Here is a 27,400-nt window from a genome sequence, read left to right as displayed (position 1 = left end):
AAAAAGGTTTTTGTCAGTTACATCTCAAAACACATTAACGCAATCAAATTCATCGCTTAGGCTAACGCCTCCAAACTATCCAGTTTGAAGAAATAGTGAAACCACGCAAAGCCCGCCTTCAACAAGCCTTTGAGTGGATTTCCAATAGAAATCGTAACTTTTTTTAACAGGCAGGTTTCCAGACCTCCAAGGAGGCCAGACGAGACTGTGTGGCCTCGAGAGACTAAGGTTAGCCCAACTTGAAATTCCAAAATGTTCAAAGGACGATGTCTATGTTAATTGGACACATTTTTATAATCAGGTTTAGCAAATCGTAAAACAGAATCCCTTGAACTCTTTAGCAGGAGAGACTAATCCAATTTTGATTCACAATTTTAGACTATCCCCACATAAAATTCCTAAACATTCTTAGCATTATTAGTGGTCATTAAGTCTAAAACAGTACATTTTGAAACAGTCAAACTTGTAAGCTGAAACCAACTTGTCTCACATGTTTAGGCTCTACCAGCTGAAAATGCTTATCAACTATAACAGCATTAGCTACATTTACATAATTTGTGTCTAACCCAACTAAAAAACTCTTCAATGACTATGACTATATTGATTAACTTAACTAATTTTTATTTAACCTTAAATCAGTATATTCAAAACTGTCCAAGTTAGAGGGGCCAAACCAATGTTTAGCTATCCCAACCTTAAATACTTAAAGGGATAGTTTGTCCAAAATTCATATTTATCTAAAAGCCCAATTACCAAGAGGTATTCCTGAAGGCACAGAGAGTAATTTTTTCAAACAATCCATTATTCAGCTCTGTCCCAGTCTGCCATTGCTGTTATGGATTACTGTAATAGAAACAGTTTGTACTGCAATCACAAAGCTGCATTGCAAGCAGAAAACTAAGACTAGTGGTGTTGTTAACTCAAAGAAAATGACAATGTTGTATTCCTCTAAATATAGTTAAAATTTTCGCAATATAATTCTCATTTTCCAATAAATGGGTACTTCCTGTGTTCCCCAGTCAGTTTTGTTCACAATTGTATCAATCCACACGTTCTTTTGGGAAGAGAAAGTTTATACATCATAACACTCTTTGATTCTAGCCTGCCTTCCGTGTTTACGATTTTGATTATCCTAGTCTGTACCTTCATTTGAGCTTTTTTGACATGCACCCTTGTATTTTGGATTTTTTCAATATTTTTGCTTTATACACTGATCAGCCATAACATTATTAAAACCTCCATAATATTTTGTAGGTTTTCCATTTGCCGCCAAAACAGCCCTGACCCGTCGAGGCATGGACTCCACTAGACCTCTGAAGGTGTGCTTTGGTATCTGGCACCAAGACATTAGCAGCAGATCCTTTAAGTGACACAAACGCACATGGCCATCCAATAATGTAAAAGAAAATGTGATTAATCAGACCAGGCCACCTTCATTTCTCCATGGTCCAGTTCTGATGCTCACGTGCCCATTGTAGGCGCTTTTGTCAGTGGACAGGGGTCAGCATGGGCACTTTGACTGTTCTGCGGCTACGCAGCCCCATACACAACAAACTACAATGCAATGTGTGTTCTGACAGCTTTCTATAAGTACAAGCATGAACTTTTACAGCAGTTTGAGCTGTCTATCAGATTGCAACACACAGGCCAGCCTTCGCACCCCACATGCATCAATGAGCCTTGGCTGCCCATGACCATGTCGCCGGTTCACCGCTTTTCCTTCCTTGGACCACTTTTGATAGGTACTGACCACTGCAGACTGGGAACACCCCACAAGGGCTGCAGTTTTGGAGATGCTCTGACCCAGACATCTAGTCATCACAATTTTATCCTTGTCAAAGTTGCTCAGATCCTGACGCTTACCCATTTTTCCTGCTTCTAATACATCAACTTTGAGGACAGAAAGTTCACTTGCTGCCTAATATATCTCAACCACTGCCATGATAACGAGATTATCAGTGTTATTCACTTCACCTGTCAGTGTGCCTTCAGGATTATCTCTTGCTAAGTGGACTTTAAGAAAAATATGAATTTTTGATGAACTATCCCTTTAAAAATGCTGAATGTACACAAGCTGGCAATCATAACATATTCATTACTTAATATGTTGTTTCTATTGTGCAATAATTTCCCTGCCCTTTCAACTAGTTAACATTAGGTAGCTAACAAGCTTAGATAAACAGAATTAGACAATTAGCAACTGCTTTAGTCATGAAAGTATTGAAAATATTGATTGTGGAAGGGATGCTGTTTAATATACACTGCGTGCACAATTAGCCATATTATATTCCTCCAGATTAATTTTACAATGCTCTCAGTCAATCCAAAATATAATTGAACCTCAAACCTGAATGTTTAACAAAGGAAACATTTGTTTTGATCTTTCTCAGGGGAATACATAAGTGTGCACGATTATTAGGCAACAATTAGTATGCAGAATTATTAGGTAACTAATTTACAAAAATAATTTCTCCAAATCACTTGTTTATTCTAAATATTTAGAGTAAGTGCAACAAATAAGTGACACAAAACATTTATGGCCTTTCAAAAATATTCAGTGACCAATATAGCCTCCCTTCTTTTCAATAACTGCCATGAGCCTTCCATCTATGGAGTCTGTCAGTTTCTTGATCTGTTCATGATCAACTTTCGCTGAAGCAGCAACGTCTCCCAAATGCTGTTCAAAGAGGTGTTTTGACTTCCCTGACTGTAAATCTCACGTTTGAGAAGGGTCCACAAGTTCTCAATAGGATTTAAGTCAGGTAAGGAAGGGGCCAGGTCATTATTCGGGCATCTCCAGGCCCTTGCTTGCTAGCCAAGCAGTGGAGTACTTGGATGCATGTGATGCAGCATTGTCCTGCATGAAGAACATGGCCTTCTTGAATGCTGAGGACTTCCTCATGGCCTGCTTGAAGAAAGTATCTTCCAGAAACTGGCAAGTATGGGAGTTGAGTTGAACCTTTTTTGGACCTTTTCAACGCGAAAAGGTCCAACTACCTCATCCTTAATGATTGCAGCCCATTCCAGTACCCCTCCTCCACCTAACTGGCGCCTGACTTGAAGTGGTGCCCTGTGTCCATCAGTGATTACCACAGGCCCATCCGGCTCCATCAAGAGTCACTCTCATTCCATCTGTTCATAAAATCTTTGTAAAATCTGTATTCGGGTATTTCTTTGCCCAATTTATACGCTTCAACATGTGAATCTTATTCAGTGGTGGTCTTCTTTCAGCCTTCTTGACCTTGGCCATATCTCTGAGCACTTGACACCTTGCACTTCTGGACACTCCAGGTAGGTTGCAGTCCTGGAATATGGTGGCACTGGAGGATAATGGGTTCCTGGTTGCTTCACATTTAATTCTTCTCAAGTCTTTTGCAGTTTATTTGCGTCTTTTCTTCTCCATAAATTTTTTGCACCCCAGTTAACTATTCGCAACAAAACGTTTGAGTGTCCGATGGTCACGCCTCAATAGTTTAGCTATTTCAAAAGTGTTGCATCTGTCTGAAGGGTATTTTTCAGTGTCAATTAAATCACTCTTTTGGCCCATTTTACCTGAGGTCATGAAACTGCCTAATAATTATGCACACCTTGATATAAGGTGTTATTCACTGTTGCCACACCCTCCCTCATTACACCAATACATATCACCTGAAAATGATTCAATCCAATGAGCATTCAAGTTTATATGGTTTGGAGTTGGAAAATTTGCATTGAAATAATAATACGATCAGAATACTAATAATTGTGTACGCATTGTATCTCAACCCATTGTACTGATTAAGCAAGTTAGCGAGCGAGCTGAAGCTGTTTACCCTGGATAGCTTCCTAAAGAAGCACTAGCTATTTAGCCAATATGAAATATAGCAAATTAGTTACAGTAGTTAGCCGGTTAAGCTTTTGTTTGAAAACCAACATGCACTTTCTCAAAATGGCAAGAATCATTCCTCTTTGATATCAGGGACAAGCAAAATTGCAGAACCATGCAAAACCCTGTGTAATGTTCAAAATAATCACATAGCTGAATTTCCTGAAACTTATTTCATGTGGATTCTAATACAAAATATAAATAAAAGGACATAGTTAATACATTATTTATTTAACTTGGTTGTTACATTAAGTGATAAATGTGTGTTTATTTGTGGTTACATCCTTAGGTATGTGTTGAATTACCTTTTTTCCCTGAGTTTATAGTATGTACAGTGTCATAGGGAATGTATGTTTAATGATTGATGACGAAGGGGCGACACTTTAGATTAAGTATAGCGTCAACTGACATAATATATTTATGTATGCTTTATTAATGCCCAGTGGGGTCACATACAGTAGTAGAGTAAGTGCCCCATCATTTCATTTAGTCTTTACGAATGCGTAATAAATTATCCCAAGAATCTACTGAAAGTGTCCATACAGGCTGTTGTTTCAAGGTTAAAGGTTACCGTTACGTTTTCAAGTTCTATTATATAATGCTCATGTTTTTTGTATCGAGGAACATTTGGTTCCAGTAGAAAGCCAGCAGAAATACATTGAGGGCCATTATAATTGGTTTACAATGTTCTAACACCAGCGATCCTTCCTGCAGTACAACATATGCATGCCTCATGCCTAAGGACAGGCTAACATATGCATGCCTCATGCCTAAGGACAAGTATGCATGCCTCATGCCTAAGGACAAGTATGCATGCCTCATGCCTAATGAGAGGCCAACATATGCATGCATCATGCCTAAGGAGAGGCCAACATATGCATGCCTCATGCCTAAGTACTGGCTAACGTATGCATGCCTCATGCCTAATGAGAGGCCAACATATGCATGCCTCATGCCTAAGTCTTAGCTGAGGATGATCTATAAAGCCTTTACTAAGCAAGGAGTGCTTATATTTGAAACAGTGGTCTAATGATATAGTAATCTGTCACATTTGTCCTATTTATATTTATATTTAAGGTTACCGTTACGTTTTCAAGTTCTATTATATAATGCTCATGTTTTTTGTATCGAGGAACATTTGGTTCCAGTAGAAAGCCAGCAGAAATACATTGAGGGCCATTATAATTGGCTTACAATGTTCTAACACCAGCGATCCCTCCTGCAGTACAACATATGCATGCCTCATGCCTAAGGACAGGCTAACATATGCATGCCTCATGCCTAAGGACAAGTATGCATGCCTCATGCCTAAGGACAAGTATGTATGCCTCATGCCTAAGTACTGGCTAACGTATGCATGCCTCATGCCTAATGAGAGGCCAACATATGCATGCCTCATGCCTAAGGAGAGGCCAACATATGCATGCCTCATGCCTAAGTACTGGCTAACATATGCATGCCTCATGCCTAAGTCTTAGCTGAGGATGATCTATAAAGCCTTTACTAAGCAAGGAGTGCTTATATTTGAAACAGTGGGCTAATGATATAGTAATCTGTCACATTTGTCATATTTATAAACCCTTTATAAAGCACATGACACAATTAAAGATTATTTTAAACAAATGTATGTACTATTTATAATACGCATTATTTAGCATTTAAAATCTAAACTTCATTTAAAGCGGGACTTCAAGAAGGAAAAAGTAATCGCATCATAATTAAATGGATCGCTTCTCTTGATTGCTAACCCCATACCCCACAATTAAAATAAGCGAGGATGAAATGTTGGTTGTTTCGTTAGAGCTCTTTTGTCCTTTTATACAAATTCTATTTTAATTTTTTGAATTGCTCAATCAACCCCTAATTGTCACCAGGTGAGGTCTCATTTTGATTCAATTGCAAATACGTTAAATCAGTATCAAAACTTAAGAAATCATGCCCCCTTATTCTTTCTCATGAGCCAAAAGTGAACTTTTCCAGACAAACTTGCTTCAAACCACCTACTGCAGAGACATTCTAATTCAAAGCATTGATTAATTATGGCAGAATTGGCAGGGAAGTTTCTCACGTGTCAGTTCAGTGAAGTGTTGTGGCGCTGGTTTCATTACTGATACCAGCCGTAGGCACACACGCTCTTTAGAAATGCACGCGCGTGCACGCGCATACACACACTTTGACATATCACTCGAGGTAATTCTCAACAGCAATTCGGATGGGTGAAAACTCTCTCTGTGGTTGGGGCTGGAGCGCGTCTTTGTCCACCTCAAGATTGTGTGTGTGCTATTTTGTTCTTTGGGTTGGGGGCTTGTGGGTAAGGTCACACCCCTGTAACACAGTGTTATGGACCATTCAGCCACCTCTATACCACATACAGCACGGTCCCTGTGTGTGTGTCGCTCTCCAATCCTACCCTGCAGCACGCAGGGTCCACAGCGGCGGAGAGCGCAAGCTCCCCACGAGCCCACCTCCATGAGAGGAACATAAAAGGAACCGCGTCCTCAGAAATGAGTCGAGCATAATAGACTTTGCGTAGCGCACAAGCTTTGGTCAATGACTCTGAAACAAGCAAGAGCTGAGAGAAGAAACAGTATCTGCATCGAAACGGAGTGCGTTTTAATAACAAGACATTTTGAAGTGGCGGAGGCGTATCCCAATTAGACGAGAGCTGAAAACATATTTCCCTTTGCAAAGTGTTTGTTATGTTTCTGAGAAATGAGGTATTTAGCGGGGTCGACACATCCACTGCTAGTCTAGGCTGACTTCTTCTCCATAGAAAATGTATTACTTCTCTGCTTCTGACTGCGTCTATGTAATCAGTGTCCTAGCTGTGACAGGTTAATTATCAATCAACTAATCTAATTAAGTCTTTATTGAGACTGTGTCAATTACATTTAGCAGATCATTATTCAAGTTAGTCACGTAGAGCTACCATAGGACAGACCTGGAATACTAACGGCTCAGTAAGTATACAATTTTAATGGCATTACTGTAATAACATACAATTATGGTCCTTTTTCTAGATGCATTTAAAAGTGTGGCAAATAATGAGGATTGCTGACAGCATTCAAAGCTACAATACTAAGAAGTGTAGAAATGAAATGTTTTCTATGGAGGTATTTGGCATTAGCTATTGTATACATGCCTCAGTGTATGCATACATCTTATGAGAGGTTCCAATGGAGCAAGAGTAGTAGCTATATGATGGTGAATTGTTCTTAAATTAGACCCATTCTCCCTGAGCGTGAGGCAGAGGCCAGGGGAGCGACGTATCGGAAGCGAAATTGACTGCTCCAGGGCACAGCCGTTCTGGGTTCACTTCATTACTACGGCAGCTCGACTTCTACAGCTGCTAAACTTAACCCATTATTTGCACTTCCCTTTTAATGTTTGAAGTTCTCGTTCGTATTCAGGAAACAGCCACTTAGAACGGGATGTATTTCAACTGCGCAGGCTTTTATAGCTGTAACTAGTGCTGCTTTGAGTTGGGCACATGTTATCGGTGTGTGGATGTGTTTGCCCGCGTGCGTCCGTGTGTGTGAAAGTGTGTTAGTACCTGTCGGTTCCGTGTCTCTGTGCTGCTGCTTGGCAGGGGGCTCGTCAGTCTCCCAGGGTGTGAGCTGATTGATGGGCGTCTGTCCCCACCTCACCCCCGGAGCTAGAAGCAGACCCGGAGCCTGGCTCTGAAGCTCCCTCTCCCCAGGAGAGGCACCCGACGCCTGGGACAGAGCGAGGGGAGGAGACACGACAACACATTAGAAACAACAAGCTAGGAACAAACCAGCTCTGACACCTGGGGTAACACGTGAGACACGCAGAGGGAGAGAGAGACAGGGAGAGAGACGGAGAATGAAAATGAGAGGGAGGGCGACAGGTGAGAGACAGACAGTGAGGCAGCGAGAGAAAGAGAGAGAAGATGGTGGTAGGAGGAGAGGATGTGCCAGACTCGAAGTGGGGGAAGTGTAGATTCAGTGATGGCATAAAGCTGGGAATTATTCCGGGTGAGGGAGAAATGGCAGATATTTCTGCTGGAGATGTCTGATTGTCATAGCCTGAGGGAGATTTCATGATCTCATGACATGAAGAACATTCAGTGTATGTAATTTTGTAGTTTTATGTAGTGTAGCCAAAATGTATGTACATTTTTGTCTTAAAGAAAAAACAACGTGCTTTATTTTTAGGTAATTCGATTAGTTTAGTGAAGATTACACAATAGAAGAGCAATAGTTTTGTGCTTGTTACCATAATTACGACTACGATTACAGCAAAAATGTACTTTATTTCATCATCCAGATTGAATTGGACTGTATTGACTGAAATGCTTTAGAACTATACTGCTTCGGCAATATATACAAATTGAATTCCATGCCAATAGAGCATTTAGAATTTAAATGTGAAAGAGAGATGGGGATGGGGGACGGGGACGAGAGAGGACTATTGTATGTACAGACTCAGTGAGGATAGACAAGAGGGAGAGAAAGAGGGAGAGCTAGAGATGGGGGTGGGAATGGGGGAGAGCTAGAGATGGGGGTGGGGCTGGGGGAGAGGTAGAGATCAGGGTGTGGCTGGGGGAGAGGTAGAGATCGGGGTGGGGCTGGGGGAGAGGTAGAGATCAGGGTGGGGCTGGGGGAGAGGTAGAGATCAGGGTGTGGCTGGGGGAGAGGTAGAGATCGGGGTGGGGCTGGGGGAGAGGTAGAGATGGGGTGGGGCTGGGGGAGAGGTAGAGATCAGGGTGTGGCTGGGGGAGAGGTAGAGATCGGGGTGGGGCTGGGGGAGAGGTAGAGATCGGGGTGGGGCTGGGGAGAGGTAGATATCGGGGTGTGGCTGGGGGAGAGGTAGAGATGGGGTGGGGCTGGGGGAGAGGTAGAGATCAGGGTGTGGCTGGGGGAGAGGTAGAGATCGGGGTGGGGCTGGGGGAGAGCTAGAGATAAACAACCTTGCACTTCCTACTCTGCCATTTGAGCATCTTGAAATGTTTTTTGGAAAAATATGTTAAATGTTCTTCTTATATGCAATTAGAAAAAGTTCATGTCTGACTGTCAGAAATGGTAAAACTCAGGCACTTATATCCTAATATATGTAGGCAGATTTTTCAAATGATATCATGAGATAATTCCATCCGATTAGGTACATAAACATAAGTACCTGAAACTGTTAACAATACATATATTTATCTAGTTCCACAAAGACATCAATGTTATTCCATCACCTTTTTTTTTTTCCAAATAATGAAAAAACGAATGATTTAATGAAATGTGTGTTATTTTCAGAACCAATAATATTTGCACTCTATTGTTTTTATAAGGCTGAATAACAATTAATGGATTGCATATTTTGTCACAACACTGTTAAGCTGATGTACTGGGCATTTTATATAACAGCATCCTCAAAAGGAGCTGATGAAGATATGGTTTAAAGTGCAATGTCTTGAAAACATGCAACAATCTCTAAAGAAGGCTAAGTACGTTTTTCCATCATTTTCATGTCCCCAAACGGATTTTAAATGCAGTATAATGTTAACTTGTGTGACAGCTCAGCTACAGCCGTCTTGCTCGGTGAGTAATGGGCAAGCAGTAGCTTCGACTGCAACTAAAGGAGCTAGATTTCAACCTAACCTTTAGTGGTGGAACATCAGGTAGACTTAGATAAAAGCCAATTATATCGAGACCCATAAACTGGCAGCCAACAATTTAGGGCCATGATCCGCTCAGTAAGTGCATATTCCTAACAGGATGGAAGCACAAAAGCTAATTTAACAATAGCTCTGCGAGTGAGCAGTACTGTGTCAAAAAGTATGATGAACACTGGACCAAAATTTGAATTTTCTATCAAACATATTTATGAAATATGAAAGCTGAGAAATGTTATGCATAATATAGCCGAACAGACTGGTAATGTATGAGTGAGACAGAGACTACCACCATGAATCACTCAAAAATATATTTAACCAAGATGAACTAGTTACTTAGCTATAACCTGTTGTTTTCCCACCTAGAAAATGAGTAAATTCCCAGAATGTAATGTCATGGCGTAATTTCAGTTGCTGAAATGAAAGACGAATTATTAAAAACAGGGTAGAAAGTTATTTCAGGGGTGCAACAATTGTTAATTGAAATATAATATTAATGAGAAATACATTTTTGATAAAAGAAATGTTAATTAAAATTATATTTCATAATTGAACGCCTTCCATTTCCCATATGCAGTGCTCAAAAGTTTGCATACCCTTGGAGAATTGGTAGTATACAGCTCTGGAAAAAATAAAGACACAACACAAAATTTTTTCTTAAATCAGCATCTCTACATGTATGCAGCCATTCCATTCCAGTGTCTGTTAAATTCCAACACAGGCACACATAATTTTACTTAATGAGGTACTGATTAGGTGATGACCTGAACCAAATCGAATTTAACGAGGAAAAGTATAAAAACTGCTGCTGTGGTCATCATTACCCTCTTGCAATAGGACCAGCTGGATGGCAAAAACAGTACAAGTAGTATCTCAAAGGAAATTTGAATAAAAGAAATAACTATTCAGAATGACAAAAGAGTTGAAAAGAAAAGTTTTGAGTGAGGAAAAGAAGGGTTCAATTCTGGCTTTACTGGCAGGTTGCTTCCATAAGAACAGTTCATAAGAACAAGGTCAAGCAACAGACATTGGGGACAACAAAGCTACAGACTGACAGAGGGTAAAAACCACTGTCCACTGACGGACACTCTTTCGAATGTCACTCAACAACCATAGGATGACATCAAGTGACCTACAAAAAGAATGGCAAACAGCAGCTGGGGTGAAGTGCACGGCGAGGACAGTTCGAAACAGGCTTCTAGGGGCAGGGCTGAGGTCGTGCAAAAAAAGCCTTTTATCAATTAACCAAATAAAAGCCAGGCTGAAGTTTGCCAGGCTGAAGACCATAAGGATCGGACCATAGAGGAATGGAGTAAGGTCATCTTCTCTGACGAGTAAAATGTTCAGCTTTGCCAAGCACCTGGTCATCTATTGGTTAGACAGACCTGGAGAGGCCTAAGCCTCAGTGTCTCACAGCCACTGTGAAATTTGGTGAAGGATAGGTGATGATCTGGGGATGCTTCAGCAAGACTGGAATCGGGCAGATTTATCTTTGTGAAGGACGCATTAATCAAGCCAAGTACAATGTTATCCAGGAAAAATACCTGCATCCTTCTGCTCTGACAATGTTCCCAAACTCTGAGAACTGGTTTTTCAAGCAGGACAACGCTCCATGCCACACAGCCAGTTCAATCAAGGTGTCTGAACCCCAATGAAAACCTCTGGAATTTGATCAAAAGGAAGATGGTCACAAGCCATCAAACAAAGCCAAGCTACTTAAATGTTTGTGCCAGGAGAGGCATAGTCACCCAACAGCGTGTGACAGACTGGTGGAGAGCATGCATTTCTCCTGAGGTTGCCTGTGGGTTTTTCTTTGTATCACATATATTTTTCAGGCAGTTTTGGCTAAAACCTTTCTTGGTCTACCTGACCTTGGCTTGGTATCAAGTGATCCCTGAATTGTCCACTTCTTAATAAGTGATTGAACAGTACTGACTGGCATTTTCAAGGCTTTGGATATTTTTTTATATCCTTTTCCATCTTTATAAAGTTCCATGACTTTGTTACGCAGGTCTTTGTGACAGTTCTTTTCTGCACCCCATGGCTCAGTATCTAGCCTGCTCAGTGCATCTACGTGAGAGCTTAACAAACTCAGACTATTTATACACAGACACTAATTGCAATTTAAAAAGCCACAGGTTTGGGAAATTCACCTTTAATTTCACCTGACTGTGTCATCTTGTGTGTCTGTAACAAGGCCAAACATTCAAGGGTATGTAAACTTTTGATCAGGGTAATTTGGGTCATTTCTGTTATCAATATGATTTAAAAAAGAGCCAAACAACTGTGATAATAAATGGCTTCATATTATCACTAACCTTAAATAAAATACATTTGTTTTGCATGATCAGTCATATTTAAAAAATCAATGCCAACATTTCACAATTTCTGCCAGGATATGCAAACTTATGAGCACAACTGTAAGTAGACCGGTAACACCTTTGAAATGGCTTAATCACCAACTTTCACTAAAAGGTAAAAAAAATACAAAACAATTCCCTTTCAATATCATTCTTTTTTGTTTTTTTTAAGTTTAAGGAATTGGCATTTCCACAAATATACATTAAATAAGATTTATTTTGGTGGGACAGATGTGGCCCACATATAAATTCATAGGTACAGAAATAGCTTTTTCTCCTCTATGACTGTGCTTACCAAACTGTGCTGAAAACGCTCACTTTACTTTTTTGTCAGGCAGCTTTAGATGAAACAACATGGATTAATTTTCCTTCAAATAAATGGCACATCAACTAGTCTAAGTCTGAAAGTGTGGTCAAGGCTGATTTTTTGAGATTGTTCTACATCACACGTGCATGCACACACACACAGACATGCACACACACACACACACACACACACACACAGGGGCGGTAGTGATGCACAGGTTGACTCATAACACTGTCTCTGACGTTATGTCCGAGGGCTGGTCGGTTTCAGGGTCATGAAGTAATGTATGGGAGAAGGGCAGGTGGGTTGAATACATTTTCAGAATATTTTGACACAAGTAACCCTTTTCCCCAAATTTTTTGTGATCATCTGCCAGCACGCATTTGTCACCTAAAGTGTATGGTGTGTGGAAAGTGTCTCTTTTATTGTAATTTTTATTCATTTCTTGTATTTGAACCTATTTAAAAGCTAAATCCCAACCTACCTACAAGGATTTGCTAGTGGGTGACGTGACAAGGCAACCCTGTCCAACATTCACCCCAGAATGTAAGCCAATTTGCACTGGCCTCAGGAGATCTTCCGAGCACTGTTGGTGGGCCACGACCAGGATTCAAACTTGTGTGATGATGATGCCGCTGTACTGTGAGACAGTAACTAAAACCACTTTACCACACAGGGGGTGGGGAAAAGGCCTTTTAACAGTTACGTCTGTAGATATTTCACTGTGTCATGAACACACGCAGTCATTAAATATTAGTCTGATTGTCAAACAAAACACATTAGAAGGCCTGTTTCAGTGGACAACAGAAGTTTACACATCCTTACTGAAAAGCCGCTTTTTTTGACGTAAAGGCCAGACCTTTTCTCACCTTAAAAAAAGCTGTTCATAGTGGCTACCAAGAGGGCAGATGAGACCATGGCAGAGGTTTTTGGTCTTAATTCCAGAAGATACATAGCACCTACCATCAAGCATGGGGGCATTGTGTTATGGGGCTGCTTATCTGTTGGGGACAGTGCCTCTGGTCAGACATACGATAGTTAAATGAAATAGGTGAGATGTGATTTTCTTTATTGCAGCCTTTACATCGACAAAAGCTGCATTTTGAATAAAGATGTGAAGACTTTTGATATCCACTCTACCTATGGATGTCCACTCCTAAAAACATGTCAGCATTTACACGGTCCGCCCATTGTGGTCATTCCCAGACTTCAAACCTCAACAGTTACATTTCGAGAACAACTCATTCCTTTAGAACAACTCTTTGTAATGATTTTCGACTCCTAGTCGTTTTTTACAAGCGTGTTCATTTCAGTCATACTTTTGACCCACTGGCCGCAATTATCACTGAAACCGGATTCATTTGCACACCACCACCAGCGTTTTAGAGCCAACACCGGCATATAGAAGACAAATACGTTGACAACTGGTAACTGATCCCATATTGTGCAAGAATGAATCCAATTATTAATGGTTGAATTATCCCGACGGACACAGCTTTTAGAACCAAAACATAGGCAGCAAAACCAACCTACAGTGGGGAGAACAAATATTGATAAACTGAAAAATCGACAGCATGTACAGGTCTGTAATTTTTATCATAGGTACACTTCAACTGTAAGAGACGGAATTCTAAAACAAAATCCAGAAAATCACATTGTATGATTTTTCAATAAATAATTTGCATTTTATTGCATGACATAAGTATTTGATCACCTACCAACCAGTAAGAATTCTGGCTCTCACAGACCTGTTAGTTTTTCTTTAAGAAGCCCTCCTGTTCTCCACTTTATTACCTGTATTAACTGCACCTGTTTGAACTTGTTACCTGTATAAAAGACACCTGTGCACAAACTCAATCTAACAGACTCCAACCTCTCCACAATGGCCAAGACAGAGAGCTGTGTAAGGACATCAGGGATAAAACTGAAACCTGCACAAGGTTGGGATGGGCTACAGGACAATAGGCAAGCAGCTTGGTGAGAAGGCAACAACTGTTGGCGCAATTATTACAAAATGGAAGAAGTTCAAAATGACACTCAATCTCCCTCGGTCTGGGGCTCCATGCAAGATCTCACCTCGTGGGGCATCAATGATCATGAAGAAGGTGAGGGATCAGCCCACGGCAGGACCTGGTCAATGACCAGAAGAAAGCTGGGACCACATTCTCAAAGAAAACCATTAGTAACACACTATGCCATCATGGATTAAAATCCTGCAGCGCACGCAAGGTCCCCCTGCTCAAGCCAGCGCATGTCCAGGCCCATCTGAAGTTTACCAATGACCATCTCGATGATCCAGAGGAGGAATGGGAGAAGGTCATGTGGTCTGATGAGGCAAAAATAGAGCTTTTTGGTCTAAACTCCACTCGCCGTGTTTGGAGGAAGAAGAAGGATGAGTACAACCCCAAGAACACCATCCCAACCATGAAGCATGAAGGTGGAAACATCATTCTTTGGGGATGCTTTTCTGCAAAGGGGACAGGACGACGGCACCGTATTGAGGGGAGGATGGATGGGGCCATGTATCGCGAGATCTTGGCCAACAACCTCCTTCCCTCAGTAAAAGCATTGAAGATGGGTCTTGGCTGAGTCTTCCAGCATGACAAAAACACACATCCAGGGCAACTAAGGAGTGGCTCCGTAACAAGCATCTCAAGGTCCTGGAGTGGCCTAGCCAGTTTCCAGACCTGAACCCAATAGAAAATCTTTGGAGGGAGCTGAAAGTCTGTATTGCCCAGCGACAGCCCCAAAACCTGAAGGATCTGGAGAAGGTCTATATGGAGGAGTGGGCCAAAATCCCTGCTGCAGTGTGTGCAAACCTGGTTAAGAACTACAGGAAACATATGATCTGCTTTTCTGATGTATCAAATACTGTGTCATGCAATAAAATGCAAATGAATTACTTAAAAATCATACCATGTGATTTTCTGGATAACCAGAAACTTCAACAAATCATTCCGAGCAGTTGATGTATTTCTTGATCAATATCTGATTAATCACACTTGCCTCCGGCCAGTCGAGACGTTTGCAAGTGCAGCCGGCGACATGTTAAATAAATAGTTTGACCATGACCAAAAGTCTCAAAAAACTAAACGTGAAATAACATCATATTTTAAAAAGAAGAAACTACTATCATTTGGAAACACTGAACTGGGGTATAGTGTGAAGGAGTTACGAGGAGTAGCTGTGCCAGCTGGTGAGCCACGCTGCTCACAGCCTCATAATGGAGGAGATCAAAATGCACAGCCTCATCACTTTCTTCACCAACACTGCACGAGCCCACACACCTATTCCACTATTCAGTCAACTATTCCACTCAATTATAGCTTTCAGTATGCAATTAAAGGCAATTAAAGTTTGTATGGTTTCACATTTTTCCGGGTCAAGACACGGGAGCACATTAAAATTGTGTCGAGCTGTTATTAATCACGGAGCATAATTGACTGTAAAAAATGGTAAAGCAGAATGTAAGCCAACGTCGCAGGCACAAACTAAATGCTGGAGCGGGGTACTTGCATCTGAGTTTTCAGAGTAAAATAAATCTAGGTTGCTGACTATACTGGTAGTTGCAATTTGGCCAGAAAAAAAACAAATGTAAAGAAAAACTTAGTGGTTAATAAATTATCTCTAAACAACTCAAAAGTTTATATAGCCACATTAAACTAGAATGTTTATGTTCAATTTATTGAACCCATTTCATGCATTAGTGCCTTGAATCTGTCTAAAGGGTGTGACATTATAAAGAAAGTGAATTAACTCCAAATGGACAATCAAACATTTATGAATATATTTCTTGCAGTTGTGCGTTTGAGTTGGTCATATTATACCATTTGTTTTACTACCAATTCAATAAACGTAGATAAAAAGAACTTTACTTCACACAAATGTTACCTGCTTCGTGCTTTACCAATTATTTTTACATTTTGTCCAAGACAACACTTTTTCTATTTTTTTATTGGTGTCACCACACCGAGCATTAAAGCACAGTCATATAGCAGACCCTTAACCACATCCATCTTAAGATAACTGGGTAGAATAAAATCACAGTAAAAGGTCAGTGCATTTTGCTCAATAAAGCAGCCATCAGCAAAATCAGTGCTAAAAATATGAATAAATTAATAAAAACATATGTTTGTTCATGAAAGGCTGTAGAGTGTTTTTTGAAAATCTTTGAGAAAATTATAAACTGAAAGCACGCAAGTGAGACCCTTCTAGACCAGGGGTGGGCAATATTTTTCACTGGGGGGCCACATTGAAAATGCCAGAGAGCATCGTGGGCCAGATTACTTTTTTAACCAACATGCCTAAAAAACACACAACATAGCTAACTCTGTTAATTTGCATATTATATTTATGCATATTTATTTTCCATGCAACACCATTTTCATAATTGAACTTAATTTACTTTAACAATGTTTTTTTTATTTATTATTTTCTGTTAACTGTTATTATGGCAGGCAAAGGCCTAAAAAAATCCCTTTTTAGGGTTATTACTTTCAACTCAACAGAGTAAGCTACATTACATTTGGTATAGTGTATAACTGTTATATAGGTATAATAGTTATTAGGGCAGACATAAGTCTATGAAATCACTTCTGAAGATTTTCACTCAAAGCAAATATTGGTATAATTGCTGTCATCTAACTTCATATAGTATATTTTTGTATTACGTGCTTTTAACGACAGCGATTTCAGCAGCCCAGACCCAAGAAATCAACTTTTAGGGCTATTCACTCAATATGAACAGGGGAGCCTCGTATGGGCGTTGACAAGTGAGGTGAAGTCAGGAGTCATTTCTATTGAAGCAGTGTGCGGTACTGTTGAAGCAGTGTGCGGTTCTGGTGAAGCAGTGTGCGGTACTGTTGAAGTAGTGTGTGGTTCTGTTGAAGCAATGTGCGGTACTTCTGCAAGATGTTCATCAGTGAGGCTGCATCTGCGCTTGGACTTTTGAATTGAATTGTAGCATCGGGTGACAGTTTTTGTATTTCGCTGCATGCTTGCTCTGGAAGTGCCTCTGCAAATTGTACTCTTTAAAAACTGTGACGTTAGCTTAAACATATTAAGCAAGTTGCTTTACCAGCGACATCTGCAAATAAATATTTTCCTGTCAGTAGTTTTTTAAATACCCTGCTTTCGTTATCAGCTTTTCTTAGGCTCATTTCCAGAGATCACTAGCCATCAATTGCGTATAGTACGTACAAATGATAACTTCCGCGCGTGGATGTATAGTGGGTCGGATAGAATGACTCAACGGGCTGGATCCGGCCTTATCTTGCCCAGGTCTGTTCTAGACTCTCTGGCAGGTTGTTGGTATGGGACCATCGGAACCTATAAATCGAGCCCTCAGTAACCAGCCAGCTGCCTCACAAAAATGGCCGTGGCACTCACATCAAGACGCTAACAGCAGAAACGCTAACTGCAAATGAAACGGAGGCAATGTACTAAAACCCTGTCAACTTGAGGTCATGTAATCTGCCTCTGTTGTGTGAACCGTCCCTATATGCTGTCCACCAATAGCAGCATCTCTTCGGCAAGTAAAGAATTATGTACCACTTCCAACAAACAATAAATCGAAGCGACAACCTCCTGCTTCCGTGTACATTTCGTTCTACCACAGTGAGAAACGTTATCAGAACAACACAGCCTGATTGAAACTCTGGGTCAACACGCGCCCCCCGAATAAGTATTGGCCCCTCGCTATCTCCAGCTGGGCATGGAGGTTTAAGAGCTAGGCTGGATAGGCAAGAGTATACCCTGATTTTCCAGCTCACCACTGCCTGACTCCTGAGTTAATGGAAAAGACCTGCTCGACACCCCTCTGTGACACGCACGCACCCGCGACGCTCACTTTGTCAGCTGTCCAGAATGAAATCTACCACAGGGCAGCTTCTCGACCTCATCCTTGACCGAACTCTACATCCCTTCCCCTTACCCCCCCCCCCCACCACAACGACCCCAGACGCACTTTTTCAACTCTTCCACCATGCACTGGTGACACTCCCAGCTCTCCCACAGACAGGCCTTTCATTCCAAGAAGGACTCCAGCCACGCCTGCCGCCGTGCACAACCGCAAGAACCGACTTTGACAGGAATTCATGTGTGGATTTACGTATCTGATCGATCTCTTGCAAATTTCCTCCCTGCTTAAAGACGGCTTTATCACCCACCGCGCTTCACAAGAGGTGTCAGAGTGCTGTGTGTGCAGAGTGTGTGTGCACAGTGTGTGTGTGTGTGTTGGGGCGGGGGGTTGGAGATGCTAGACACTGCCAAATCACTGCTGATAGTATCGATGCGTCTGTACTAAATGTACATTAAGAGCAGACAACCGCAATAAAGAATCTAAACGCTTGATTTATTCATAGTCTTCATAGTAATCTGACAAGCCTGATCTGAGGCAGATAGAAGGCAATGAGATGTCAGACTGCTATCAGACGTCTGTGGGTTTAACACAAAGAGGTCGTTGGTAAAGAAGTCCAAAGCAAGAAGGACACCAAGGGCCCACGGATTGATGGCGACAGTCAGACAAACTCAGAGCCTGTCCAGTTCAGGCAGAAGAATGTGACATTTTAGAAAGAGTTTAGAAGCGATGAATCAGTAGAGCTTCATGCCTTTTGAGTAGCAAAGACAGGCAAAGAAGAGATAATTTCTCATAGAGAAAAGACAGGTAGAGAGAGAGACGGAGAGAAAGGCTACTGTCACTTTGCTTTTTGTCGTCATTACGTAACAATGAATCAATGTTTATTGGTGGTGTACAGAGATTGGCAGTTATAGTAGGTGGATCGAAACACAAAAAGTGAAAACTGCGAAAATGGGAAACATCAGAACGTCTAACATCAGAACGAGCAATGTCAGAGTGCGGACTCGAAATATGTGATTTGTACAGGCAGAAATGCATTGAAAACACAATTCACGACAAAAGCAAGCCCACATATCAATTGTACGCAGACGGTCTAAGATGACAAACAACAACATGATGTGAAGGGCGTGATGCAACACACGCACACACACACACACACACACACACACACACACACACACACACACGGTTTATTAAGATGGCAGAATGTGGCTGGCAGACGGACAGACAGGTAGGGTAGCGAAGCATTCAGCGCTCTCTCTCTCTTTTTCTGTTTGTCATCGGTTTGCTGGTTTTCTACTCCCTAGCGACCCATTGTCATTGCGTGCCAGATGGTTCTAGTCTGATTTAGAAAACAAGCGAAAAGGAGAGAGAGAGAGAGAGAGAGAGAGAGAGAGAGTAGAAAAATACAGAGAAAGTAACAGAAATAGAGGGAGAAAGAAAGCGACACAGAAAAAGTAAGGAGAATAAAAGAGAAAGAGAAAAACGAAAGGAAAGAGATGTTTGTTGGACTCAACACAAACAGAGCTTCGGTCGACAGGCAGGCTGAGAAAAGCGGGATGAGAGGAAGGAGAGATGGAGGAGATGAATGGTGAGGGCAAAAAAAAGTTTTGGTTTCTTTTTGGTGGCAAGCTGCTGACTATGCGATGAAATTGTGTTTGTTGTTTGGCTGGCTGGGGACTTTTCTCCAGTACACTGAAGGCCTCAGCAAACATCACAGACCAGGCAAACGCACACACACGCACGCACACACGCTCACACATGCACACACACACACACACACACACACACACACACACAGACTCAAAAAACCAAAAAAGTCTGTTCGGTTTAGCGTCATCTGCACAAACTGAGGCGCTGATATGCGCATGCAGAACATGAGGTAATTTCGGACCAAACCACCGGACACACCCTCAGGCCAGCTCGGCGAAACAGCCAGTCATCGTCTGTGATCATGCAGAATCAAGTGGCTGAATCTGTCACCGTTTATCAACGGTTCTATAAGCCTACAACAGTTCTATTTAAATCACCTGCTGTGTCGGCGTGCAACTGAATAAAACCACCACTGACGTCGACTACGAGGAAGAGGAACCACAGGTTTACAGTTAAAGGAAAAGCAGAGTAAAACCCAGTGAGGGTGGTCACTTAGGTTAGGTAATTGTTATTTCTTGAATACGTTCAGGCTGAATCCACACACACACACACAGAGCAGTGAAAACCTAATACTGTCCACAGTGGGGCTATGGAAAATAAAATACATGTCGCTATGGTTACCCATCTCCCTCGGAGCCAGGCTGTTGTGCATCTCTTTGACTCTGCTAGCTCACCGGCATACACACACACACACACTTCACACACACACACACGCCTCATACTCATACACATGCACCTCTCAGACACACACGCACACACACACACACACACACACGTGCCTCATACACATGCACCTCTCAGGCACACACACCACATGTTTTGGTTTTGTCATGGTTTTGTTTTTCATTTTGTACAGGCTTCATTCTTTCCCAATGTCTTTGTCTTCAACCACCCCCACCCCACACACACACAGGCTAAAATAGAGGGCTGGCATATAACTTAAGGCCCGGAGTACAAAGCCTTAGTATCATGAGATGGGTTCTGGCCTCCCTTGAGAAATTAGTTTATAACTAGACAGAGAGTGCAGGAGGAGAGAGAGATGGAGAGGCAGGGAGGAGGAAGAGGAGCAGCGATGAAGAGAGAGAAGAAAATCTGAAGTCAAAGGGATCGAGAGAGTAGAGTTGAGAGACAGAGAAAGGCTGCGTGAGAGAGAGAAAGAGAGATAGAGAGAGAGAGAAAGCATGATGAGGAGGAGGAGACAGTGGTCCACGATGCATCAACTTTACAGCACCCACTGATCAAATCAACAAACTGCTGGGAGATTTAATAACAGGTCAGATGGAATATAGAAAGAACGAGAGAGAAGACCAAGAGAAAGAGGATGTATGCCACCCCCACGAGCACATGCGTACCCTTGCACATGCACTCACACACACACACACGCACGCACGCACGCACACACACACACACACACACACATACACCCTCAGCAACAATGACATTGTGAGAGGCTAATCTGAGGGAATGTTATTAGAGGGCTGACAGACACAATGAGATAGGAGTGTGCGTGTGTGCGTGTGACACTTCATAGAAATAAAAGAAGTGTCTGCAGGCGGGAAGCGGAAGCCAGGCTGATCTCAGGGTAATGTCCTTTGGCTGTATGGTAATGGAACCGCAGCGTTGATCTGGCGTCCTTATCTTTTTCTTCATTGCGACAGGTTTATTAATTAACGAATGGCCAGGCAGACGGGCAAAATGTTGAAACCTTGTGGAGGTGCACTGATTTGTAGCGGCCATTATTGTTGCATTTGAGGAAGTTTCCTTTCTGTGTGTGTGTGTGTGTGTGTGTGGAGGTTCATGTGGTACCCACCTAATCAGGCCACTTTTCTTTGGCCCAGACAGGAAAAGGCTATTCAAAAGCAGCTGAACCCCACGTGCACGCGCAACACATGCACGGACACAGAAATGGCTTTTTCTACCATACCCTATGGCCAGAAGGGAGAAAGACAGAAGACGACTGCTGTGCGGAGAGTGATGGAGGTAAGTCTTTGCGTAGGGGGAGAAGGAGAGAACGTCTGAGGGGGAGAGAGACTGAGCGACAGAGGGGGCGAGACCCATCGATCACGCCAGCTCGTATCATTCCCTCTGACACATCATTTTCCGCCGGTCACAGAGAAGAGCCACACGCGTTATCCTCGACGCCCTTAGAGAAGTTGGACTCGCGACGGTGAGGGAAAAAACCCAGTAGAGAAGGACGAGCCTGCCCCGTCTTTTTAGCCCGTCTCACCCACTGCCTGCTTGGCGCCGTTCACCTACACAGCCGTCGCCTGTCAGTGGGAACAAGAATATCCCGAGGACGGTGTGACACCTGAATGTATGGTGGTTTGGTTCTGTATTCATCACGCCGCCACGGCCAGTGAATGGGCGAAGCCTTGGCCCGACGCTGTGTCTAATCTCCTATTACAATGTAGCAAATCGCAATGACTCACCGGTAAACAAAGACCGCATTCCGCCATCTTGGAAGCCATTTTAAATGCAGGGGTGTCTGGTACGACGATGTAGCACAGTGCATTTCAGAGAGACAGTACTCTGTATCACAGCCACTGTAAATGGTGGATGGTGAACGAAATCTGAGCGGTTGTTTTCTTATCAGCTTCTGTTTCACCGCCGATTAAATTTGAACGCAGATTACGATTAAGGTCTGCGCACAGAAGCATTTTCTAAAGGGTTACACAGAGACAAGAGAAACAGGTGAATATACTCTAACTATATGAAGAGAGATGTTGATAATGTCTCCCGATAAGGCTCTCAATGGTGGAAATCAGTTACCATATCAACAGTGTGTTTATGCGGTAATCTCATTAGGAGCCCTGGAAATTCAATGACTTGCTAATCACCTCTCTGGTGGTAGTGTTAACAGATTCATGAGAATGCACTCCCAATTACTAATTGTAATTGTACTATGCCGATGTAACCTACAGTAGTGTCAGGTTTACCCACATCTGAACGTAACCAGAGGAGTTTACGGTTGGACCTAACAGCTAATGAAAGGGGTCAGACGTCCATGTTACGGAGACATGGTGGTGTGTTTGTGTTTCAAGCCTCTATCAAAAAACGGGAACGGTACCAAAGGCCAAACCCATTGGCCCCAGCACAGATAACCTCTGTAAACCAACTAATAACCCCCAACCCTCCAGCTGCCAACCTGGAGAAGACTTGACAGACACAATAAATATAAAAACTCTGTTGGAGGGGGGCATGGGGTATTATTTCACACTAGGGGTACCATGCGTCCAGGGGGCTCCGAACTTACGCTCTTAATTCTCAGCCCCAGGCTAACAGCTGAAGGAAAACCAACTCGGTTTCCATTGAGATTCCTGGAAGGCTAAGACATTCCGACAGCTTGGCGCTCCCGGCTCGGTGCACAGGTTCAGGAAAAAACAGGGGGTGTGGACACCGGGGCAAGGCCGTCAGGGTTCAGCGAGAAAGGATGCGAGCCCAGAAATCAAACCCTGGTTAATATCCCATGAGTGCCCGGAGGAACTGGAGCTCGTCCTTCATGCTCGTCGCACCTATGACCCTTCATTTTTTCGCCAACCTCCTCCCCAGCTATCTTTACCTCAGCCACTGCTTCAAAACCAGCCATGTTAGAAACCAGAATGAGCCTTCACAACATCCTCGCATTCAAGGGAAGAAAAAAACACCTTGGATCTCATGTCCGACAGATTGGCTTGGTATCGGGAACAACCGAGTTCGCACAAAGTCAGGAAACAAATTAACCTCGATAAGTACAGAGACGGTAAACAGCTCACAGTGACGTCTCTGACAGGCCAAATGTGACCAACCACTGTGACTACGCCAGCTGAGCTAGCTCGCAGTAAAAATCGCAGCGGTTGCTTTTGACTGATGGAGACGATGACAGAAGCAGCTACTGTACGGCGGGCGTTGGCCGTGAGTCCCAGGAACATTAGCATTGACCGGAGGGGCTGGGGGGACGTCCCGATGTTGTGACAACACGTCCTTGAGGAAAGCAGGGGGGGGGGGGGTAGTTCTGTTTTGTTCCTCCTTGTGCGGCCCAGATAGAAACCGTGGCCAACCCACGACCGGCTACCAACCACCTCAGCTGAAGTGCGGCGAGCGTTTTCGGGAATGGTTGCCTGTCATGGGCCGGGCTATTGTGTTCCTGCTTCACTACGAAAGGGTAAGTCCAGGCCAGAGAGCGCGTTTGTTTCAACCGCACATCATTTACACTAAGAGGGGGGCCAGGCACTCCCTTGAAATGGTGGGCGTAAGAGACAAGGTGAGTCCGGGCCCATCTAGCTAGTGTTGAAGCATGCGCACGTCGAACTTTCTCCAATATCTGGACCACTGACCACCAAAAATGGCAAACGTTGGAATCAGCTTTCGAGCGCACATTCCTCACAGATGGTTGGCTAAGCATTATCTTAATTGAGTCATTAGCCAAACGGCATTTTATCAGTCGCATTATGTTCATTTCGATCAATAATTTGAGGGCATTAAAAACAGTGGGGGGGGTTGAAATTCATTTCCAGTGGGTGACGTGGCAGGTTTATATGGCATTCAATCTGCATGCCATTTCAAACCATTCTGAACACTCCTTACCCCTGTTCAGAATGCTGGGCACAGCTGGGGATGACAATACACAGCCCCACAGCCACTGACTACAGACAATTCATTAAGGAAACTACAAAGGAGGGTTTAATCAAGCAAATTAATTTTGGGGGAGTCGTGACTGAGTCACAGATTATGAATCAGTGTTTGAAAAGAGCATGCAGATTACTTGGGTACAAGCCTCAGTAACCTTGTTCAAACTGTGATCCATTTTACTGTCAGAGAGAGCGAGAGAGCAAGAGAAAGCAAGAGGAGGGGAGGTGAGAAAAGGTGGAGCGGAAGGACTGAGAGAAAGAGTGTGAAAGATAGTCTGTAAGAAAGATAAAGAAAGAAAAACTAGGAAGTATGATAGTATGAGAAAGAGAAAGTACTAGAGAATGAGAAGGTGGTCTTTGACCATTAATGACCAGTAGGAACTAGGAGCCGGAAGCAGTAGGCAAACCGTCTAATGTTTAGAATGGTGATGTCATATTCCCGGTAAAACAGGTCAATGAAAAAGGTGAAATTAGCTGGGAATTCAAACGGGAAAATAAGAAGCCCTGATATCTTATGTCAGACATTTGTCAATACTGTTTGAGTATGCCAGACAGAATTCTGCAGCATCTCACTGCGTCCACCAAGCCCATTCCCCACAGATAAAATTACCGCCCAAATATAAGGAGGACTCATGCGAAATCCTCAGACGACATCTAAAAATAATCGTCTTGGCAGCGTCAAACCAAACACTTTAGGGACCGCATCGTAGTCAGAGCTACGCAGCCTTTCATTGTAGGGCTGTGGAACAACAGTACATCTCCGTAGCCTGGCCTGCTAGCACATTGACGGACGTTACACACACACACACACACACACGAGTATACTGAAGGAACAAATCACATCATTAAACAATTTCTACTCAAACGGAAACTCAGTGCTTGGTTTGGAGGTTCTCAAGTGGTAAAACAGACCACGGGTTTATTTGGGGAGATATTCTAACTGACAACTAAGGAAGAGTGTTTAGTCTGTGTGTGTGGTGTGTGTGTGTGTGTGTCTTTCATTTGCCCCTGAATTTGGTTTCTGCTACTTAGGCCCAGCGTTTTGCTTTTTCAAATGCTAATTCAGTCTTATCCAGATGGCAGAACTCATTTCAGGCTTCACATACTGTACGGAGAGGCTATTGACGTACAGGTAAAATAAAGACGTTCATACACAGCTTTATAATAATGTAATTGGCCCCATTTACCTTGACCTAAAAAACACATTTGTGTGCGCAGGTCTGTGGAAAAGCCAGCTGAATGAGGGTAGGCTTTATCTTCTGCTGAAAGGGCCTCAGGAAAATGTAAAGACAAACTTGCAGACACCATCTATTTTTCTTAGCTCACCGCTTATTTTCTCATTTTGCAAATTACATTACGCTATGCTTGACAAAGCTAATATCCTTTATATTCGTAATCTGCTTTTTTGATGGTCGCCATTTTGCTGCCTTTGCAACTTATTCCTTGAGCAAAATAGCCTAATGTCAGCAGAACATAATACGGGAATCCTGCCATTGAAAGGAAATCCATAAATATCAATTATCAAGACGTGCAAAAGACAGAAAATTCACAGGGTCAACACCATGAAAATGAACATGAAGGAACCCTGAAACATTATTGTTACTAGACTTTGAATACAGGTAATATAAAAGCGTTAAAATCAATGTGATGTGTCTGTAAAATAAAAGCCTGTGAGTTTTTCCACATGCTCACTCTGCCTTTGCTTGTCGGCCATCTTGCAACCTAGCCCTGTCATCTGTCTGCTGTGATTAGGCTCCAGAGCAACTGCTAACAGGTGAAGTATGAATTACTCTGAAGAAGACACAGTTCAACCATCTTTATTTGCATTTTAGGTCATATTTGACACAGACAGTTGTGAAAGAGTTTTACCTGAAAGCACTGTCGTCAGACCCAAACCCACGCTGCATCAGTGCAGAGGGAGGGGTTTAGATCGCTGGAACCCCCCAGGCCACCTAAAAGTTTATTTAAATAAACTTTCATTGTCCTGGCAACTCACTTAATATCGTCACTCAGTTATTAAGGTCTAGATGGAGGCAATGGCAAGGGAATCAAACGTCAGTTTACTGGCATCTTTTCGGTTTCCCATTCATCTACAAACTGGCAATCACAGATCTCTCTGGTAACGGTGTCCCTCCCAGCATGCCCTGTGCCAGCAGTCAACTCTCTGCCTGAACATCATGTTCGCTGACAGAGTCGTGGCTCTTGTGCAGATACATAGGATCTTTTTTTTTCACATTGGAACACTGGGAAAGGTGCTTCCGATTGATGATTCAGTGTTTTTCCTTTGTTCTGGTATACCTGAAAAACACACTCGACCGCTAACTGTTTCCAGAGCTCTACCAATTAGATTTCAATTATCGGAGTTGAAATTAAGAGGAAGCAATCAGTTGAAGATATAATTGAGAGGCAACAAAAGCATTCTAAATCTAAACTTCTTTGAAAACTGCCTAAATGGGTTCAAATCTTCGTCAAAGAGAAATACATTAATTTCCCCTTTCAAAAAAGAAATATGAATCAAAATCAAATGCGGGATAATTAATTTATATTGGTACCCGCATTGGTCCCTTCACGGAGATAACTGATTACCACCTTAAAATCTGTAGTAGTAGTTTGGGAGCCCAGAGCATTATAGCTAAAACGTTAGTGCTTTGAAAGGGCTGCCCCTCATAAATAATGTTTGGCTTATCAAAAATAGAACAGAAAAATTGAGAGGTTACAGTGACATTTTGCACTCCGATATCTCCCTCCCTGTACAATCTCTCCCAACCATCCCTTTACCAAACACTCAGTTTTCTAAGGCCTTGAGCATCTTCCCTTCCTCTCTCATTCACCCTGTGCTCTTTTCCATGACACTCACTGCCCCCCCCCCCCCCCCCCACACACACACACACACACACAATGTGACAAAGGGGTGACACCAATAGCACATGATGCAGTGACATTCCTAGCACATATGATTCAAATATTATTATACCACATAGGAGACTATTTGAAGAACTAAAGCCATTAAACAGAGATCGCTATGTTACGTCCTGCCAGTAAAACAGACACGCTGCAATTCAAAGACACACCGACACACACATCCAGTACATTTCCCCGCCTGTATACACTTTGCCACAACTGTA

General features: G+C 42.6%; 1 protein-coding gene across 2 annotated transcripts in view; it reads right to left on the bottom strand.

Moving 5' to 3' along the window:
• The window catches only part of LOC105017509 (kelch-like protein 29), a 259,421-nt gene that overhangs the window by 116,801 nt on the left and 115,220 nt on the right, over window positions 1-27,400 (bottom strand). For both annotated transcript variants that reach the window (XM_010882176.5, XM_010882175.5), the window contains exon 4: window positions 7,419-7,581. In XM_010882176.5, the coding sequence (XP_010880478.1) occupies window positions 7,419-7,581 (163 nt within the window). The remainder of the gene's footprint in view (window positions 1-7,418; window positions 7,582-27,400) is intronic.

Source organism: Esox lucius, chromosome 18 (assembly GCF_011004845.1).
Source record: "Esox lucius isolate fEsoLuc1 chromosome 18, fEsoLuc1.pri, whole genome shotgun sequence".
Classification (NCBI taxonomy): Eukaryota; Metazoa; Chordata; class Actinopteri; order Esociformes; family Esocidae; genus Esox; species Esox lucius.
The sequence above is the reverse complement of the archived record's forward strand: the minus strand, read 5'-3'. Positions and strand labels throughout refer to the sequence as shown.